Below are 6,215 nucleotides of genomic sequence, written 5' to 3' on the forward strand. Positions count from 1 at the left end.
GTACTTGGTTGGGTTTAGACATCAAAGGTACTTGCTTAGGTTTAGACATCAAAGGTACTTGCTTAGGTTTAGACATCAAAGGTACTTGCTTAGGTTTAGACATCAAAGGTACTTGGTTAGGTTTAGACATCAAAGGTACTTGGTTAGGTTTAGACATCAAAGGTACTTGCTTAGGTTTAGACATCAAAGGTACTTGGTTAGGTTTAGACATCAAAGGTACTTGTTTAGGTTTAGACATCAAAGGTACTTTTTTAGGTTTAGACATCAAAGGTACTTGGTTAGGTTTAGACATCAAAGGTACTTGGTTAGGTTTAGACATCAAAGGTACTTGCTTAGGTTTAGACATCAAAAGTACTTGCTTAGGTTTACACATCAAAAGTACTTGCTTAGGTTTAGACATCAAAAGTACTTGGTTAGGTTTAGACATCAAAAGTACTTGGTTAGGTTTAGACATCAAAGGTACTTGCTTAGGTTTAGACATCAAAAGTACTTGCTTAGGTTTACACATCAAAAGTACTTGCTTAGGTTTACACATCAAAAGTACTTGCTTAGGTTTAGACATCAAAAGTACTTGCTTAGGTTTAGACATCAAAGGTACTTGCTTAGGTTTAGACATCAAAGGTACTTGCTTAGGTTTAGACATCAAAGGTACTTGCTTAGGTTTAGACATCAAAAGTACTTGCTTAGGTTTACACATCAAAAGTACTTGCTTAGGTTTAGACATCAAAAGTACTCGGTTAGGTTTAGACATCAAAGGTACTTGCTTAGGTTTAGACATCAAAGGTACTTGGTTAGGTTTAGACATCAAAGGTACTTGCTTAGGTTTAGACATCAAAAGTACTTGGTTGGGTTTAGACATCAAAGGTACTTGCTTAGGTTTAGACATCAAAAGTACTTGGTTAGGTTTAGACATCAAAAGTATTACACATTACACATAGTACATTTTCATCTCACTCTCAAGAGTATTAGGGAGAGACAGAACTAGTGGGTAAAATACAAAAAAACCAACTTTCTTTCCTTGAAGGATCCCTGTTTGTTTCACGTCTCCTCCCTTGTGTCCTTCGAGCAGGATGACAAATACTGGGCCAGGCGCAGGAAGAACAACTTGGCGGCCAAGCGGTCCCGGGACGCGAGGCGGCTCAAAGAGAACCAGATCGCCATCCGAGCCGGCTTCCTGGAGAAGGAGAACTCCGCTCTGAGGCAGGAGGTGGCCGATCTGAGGAAGGAGCTGGGACGCACCAAGAACATCCTGTCCAAGTACGAGGCTCGGCACGGGCCGCTGTGAGGACACACTCTTATATATATATATATATATATATATATATATATATGCAGCATATATACAAACACACACATTGAGGAGGATGAACCTGCCTCCTCCAGATCCACCAGCGACCCTCCACACAGTCCTGATGGCTCAACTCTCGGCAGGTAAAGGCTTAAGATACAAAAAGACACTTAATCATTACAAGTACACAATCCATTACTTTAAACAAAAACAAGTTGACTTCAAGTTGAAGTATACATTAAGTCAAATATGACCTCTGATAGTACAAAACTTAAATCTCGTCTTATTTTCTTATTTAGACTCAAACCAGCACCCTGTCAGTCCATGTCTCAGCTTCAAACCCATTGGTTCCTCTTGAAGACATAAATCTTTAAAGGGTAATTTCCCTATTTTCACATATGTTGGTGTGGAAATGACAAGAAGGTACAAAAGGTTTTGAAGGCTTTGATGGAAACGTGAAAAATGACAAAATAGGTCATTTCTGGAGCTCATTATTTATTAAGTTATTTACATTTATTGTGGCAGCGACCTCTAGTGGCCATCCAACAGATGCAAAGGAGGAAGTCTTGATGTATTAGAAATAGGCAGAAAGTCCATGCAAGGAGGTAGGATAGTGGTTGGACAGGTCAAACCCTTACCAAGTAAATGTTGCGTTATTTTGAGTACAGTTCATAACAAAAGTCCTCACATTACACTTTTTGTATAGAGCAGGTCCAGACTGTACTCTTTGTAATATTATTTACAGCGGCCCAACAATTCCCACCATAAGCAAGCACTTAAATAGCTTTACTAACCTCCATCATGTGACTTACATAATGTACTATTTAACCCACACCAATGTTTCCCTGAGCCTAACCAAGTAGTTTTTTTTGCCTAACCTAACACAAAGTTGTTGAATAACGCTCATGTGTGTCGTATTGGGCGGCGTGGATAGAACAACCTTAGGTTTAGGTTGAGGCACTTGTTGGTGGAAAACCGAGTCAGAGCTGGAGAGATGAGTCTGTTGTGTTGGAGTAACGTTAGGAAATAATGTCTTGCTTGCACCTCCTCAACGAACACAACAAACTCCTCTTCCTCGTTTCCACCGGCGTATTCCTGCAGGCTGAAGCCATCTACTGCACGCATTCAAAACTTTCTGTACCTACGAGTCATTTCCACAACAACGTGTGAAAATATGGCCAAATTACAGCTCACAAATATACAGCTTCATGTTTCTGAAGGCTCAGTAATTTCCTAAATGTGTGTGTTCATGGTGATGAAGGAACACGTGAGGTTCACTGATGGGTTTACTGGTGTCTATGGCTCAGAGGAAGAAGAGACGTCAGGCTGAGAGACACTCGGGACTCGTTAGGAGACACGTTCACTGCTGGTTTAAGTCTGAACATAAGGAGAAGCATACAAAAATCACCAGATTTATACTTTAAACAACAAGAAAGAAGCACTAAAAATATACCGACTAAGAGTCAACACATTTTAGATTATTTCCTGTTGCCGAGACTTATCAACAAAACCTTTCATGTCTTTATAATCCTCCTGGCTGCCGGCGAACATTTCTGCTGGAAACAGCCACTTATCAGCTGTTTGAAAGACGGCCGCCTCTGTGCCGCGAGTTGAGCCCGTTATTCAGGATTATTAAACACACACACCTGTTAGGACGCCTCTTCGGCTCAGACCACAAACACTAACCTGCCTCCACATTAACGCACCTGGAGCCTGACCTTTGACCTCTGACCCCCCCCATCCCAGTGTATAGTAATGGCACTTTAGGACTACCGACGGCTCGCTCGCTGCCGCCCCCTCACAGACTCCGCCCCCTGCAGGAACTGTTCCCACAAGGCACCTGTTCACATGTACATACCTGCCTTCGCTCTGCTCATGATGACTTTGTATATGAATGTGTGCCGCCTCCTGCCGCTCTCCTGTAGGTCAATCAGCATCTTTTTTTCTATCAGGGGTCAAGTGTTTTTGGGGCCCTACGCAGTATTTTTATGGATATTTATGGAAAAGTGCAAATATAAAACCTTCAAAGTAAAACACAGGATATAATAACTTTCAGATTTTTAATCATTTGATTCGTTATAATCATTAAACTTGCTGTAACGACATCAGAGAGTGTATCTTTAAATACTTCAGTGATGACGAAAACAGGAACCCAAAGAGACTCAACGCTGTCAGTTTGTTTTTGGGGCCCTCAGCAGCCTCTCCGTCTGCTTCTGCCTCAGGCTTCTGGCTCACGTACGACCAGGCTGGTTTGTGATCAGCTCACACACACAGGAAGTTTTGATCTGATGTCAGCAGGAAGTCCCAGCGCTGCTGCCCGAGCTCGACGCTGGAAACGAGATTTGTTTTTGAATTTACAGCGGTTTATTGTTTGGGTCAGTTTGGATCTGTTCTGTTATATAGCTGAGAACAAATGATCATCCAAACTTAGCGTTTCTGCTTTGTTCCATCAGTCTCGCAGAACTTTTCAGAAAACCTGAAAATAAAAGACCAGGATTCAATTCAGATTAAATGAACAGCTGATACTCAGTCCAGCGTAGGTTTTACGCAAACAAAACAATATCTTGTGTACACTCAAGTGTGAACTTGAGTGTGCAAACAGGTTGACCCATAGTGTATCTTGCGTGAAAAAGATAATGAACCTGGGTGTTATGTGGGCACAAGATAATAATGTTTGTGTGAAAGATGATGTTGTTCTGAACTTCAGTCTGAAATAACCTGTAATCAGCACATGAACTGTTTACTTTGACCAACCTGCCAGGACAACCTGATAGCAGTTTAGAAACACACTTCAGCTCTGTAACGTGCACGGATTTCTACGGTCTGATCCGTGGGGTCGTACGACCTCGTGCTGCCCACGTGGCGGCGTTACGACAGAGGCAGCGACAAAGAAAGAGCTGTTTGTTTGTTTGTGTTTCTGTCCTGAACGTCACTGCCTCTCTTTCTTTCTGTCCGTGCAGGCTCATTAGTGAAAGCTGATTAATAAGAATGTTTTTACAAAGTTGTTTCTCAATAAGACCCATGTTGTGAAGACAAACTGTGATAATTGACCTTCGACAATTATTTACTGCTGCTGTTTGCTGATCGCTCTCAGACGTTTTCAGAAGTTGGTGCAGGGTTTAAAAAGACTCACCTTCGTCTGAACAGGGTTTTGTTTCTTTATTGATCATGGAAATGATTGATTGTTCCCGTCAGTGCAATAGATGGTTCTTTACGGCTTCGGCATGAGCTTTATTTTTATTTGTTCTCTCTGTCGTTAAGTGTAGCTCAGCAACGAGTGCGCCCCCCGGTGGCCGAGTGGGACATGAATGTATATTTGAAGCTGACTGGTGTTGTCTCATACTGTGGAATCACTTTAATACTCTTTACTACAGACCAAACAAATACAGTATATAAATAAAGGATATATTGATATATTAAAGGTTTTAATGTTTATACAGAGCTATTCTTGTTTTTTGTACAGTCTGTTTTCCTACATAGATATTTCCTGTGTATTTTGGAAAGAGTTACATTAATATAAGTAGTATTTTACACATACATACATACATACATACATATACACGTATATATATATTCAGAATTACAACCAAAACAGCGTGCCCGAGCAGTCCGGGTGATGCATGGGCATTATGAAAATCCTCCACAGTTATTTGTGTCTGATTCTTTCCTCCCTGCATAGCTGAAATACCTCAAACCCCTCCCACTTTCTTACCCTCCTTCACACCTGTGCAGGTGCAGCTGATTCAGCTCTGGGCTTGTTTTGGCCCCAGGTGCTCGGCTCCTCCTCTTTAACGTGTCAGCGAGGACGCAGTCGCCTCCGTGTAGATGCTTACCTGTGTATTTTCACGACTAGAGGAATGTATTCACCCAACCTGAAGCACTTGTTTTTTTTTTACTTTTGTTCGCTGTGATTTATCAGTTCTCTCTCTCTGCTCCTTCAGAGCCTCTGCAGCTTTGTTATCTGTGACCAGAGATATTTTTCCTATGTTTGTTTTCCTTGATTATGTTTCTAATGATTAAAATAAGAATAAATAAATAAAAGTTCTGTCCTGTCTCCGCTTTCTTGTCTGAAGCAGTTCTTCGTATGTGGATCTGAGTTAACCAGGTTTGAATGTTTGACACTATTTTTTTTGGTTTCCCAAAGGTGATTTAAAATTCATCTAGAACAACAAAGTATAGTAACGAGTCTTGTAAAAGTGCACATAATAGACAGTTAGCTGATGATTTAAGATTTCGAATGAAAGAATGATGATGAAATTGTGATTTTAGATGATCCAGGTTATGGAGAAATACCAAAGTATAGTTTAGTCATAATAAAGAGTTACCTGTACCTAAAAAAAATATGAAAGTTTGTAATTTTCTTTTTATATTATCCAAAACTTGCATACACATATCCTAAATTCCTGTTTGTCACAAGTCTCCAAATTCTGCTTCTCAGAAGAACATACAGGGCAGCACGGTGGCCTAGTGGAAAGCACTATAGCCTCACAGCAAGAAGGTCCTGGGTTCGAACCTGTTTGCATGTTCTCCCTGCGTGGGTTCTGGCTTCCTCCCACCATCCAAAGTTGTTTGTCTATGTGTGGCCCTGCGATGGACTGGCAACCTGTCCAGGGTGATGAATGGATGGAAGAAGAACATACACACAATAACAAACAAGGCAAAACCATGATTAACAAATGCTGTTATCCCCTCCATCTTATAGATGTCCGTTGTTATTTCCATCCGTGCTCTCCTGAGATAACCATCTTTGTCCTACCCACCAGAAGTATATTCCTTAAATATTTTTCTTTATTCAACCATTCATGAGGTATATACCCAAAGAATATGGGTTTACTGTGTAGGAGTATTTTGCATTTAAAAATAACCTGTGGGGCAGGGTTTCCACAGTTTCTCCAACAGACAGGCAGGTAACCATCATAGTGGGATT

The 6,215-nt window shown here is 40.9% G+C and overlaps 1 protein-coding gene across 2 annotated transcripts in view; it reads left to right on the forward strand.

Moving 5' to 3' along the window:
* LOC123982967 (hepatic leukemia factor-like) overlaps positions 1-5,333 on the forward strand; it is a 17,589-nt gene extending 12,256 nt beyond the window's left edge. The window contains exon 4 of one of the 2 annotated variants that reach the window (XM_046068978.1): positions 1,067-5,333. In XM_046068978.1, coding sequence (XP_045924934.1) covers positions 1,067-1,285 — 219 coding nt within the window. In that variant the 3' untranslated portion in view covers positions 1,286-5,333. The remainder of the gene's footprint in view (positions 1-1,066) is intronic. The other variant, XM_046068979.1, reaches the window with a different exon arrangement.
* Positions 5,334-6,215: the final 882 nt, after the last annotated feature.

This window comes from Micropterus dolomieu, linkage group LG14 (assembly GCF_021292245.1).
Source record: "Micropterus dolomieu isolate WLL.071019.BEF.003 ecotype Adirondacks linkage group LG14, ASM2129224v1, whole genome shotgun sequence".
Lineage (NCBI taxonomy): Eukaryota > Metazoa > Chordata > Actinopteri > Centrarchiformes > Centrarchidae > Micropterus > Micropterus dolomieu.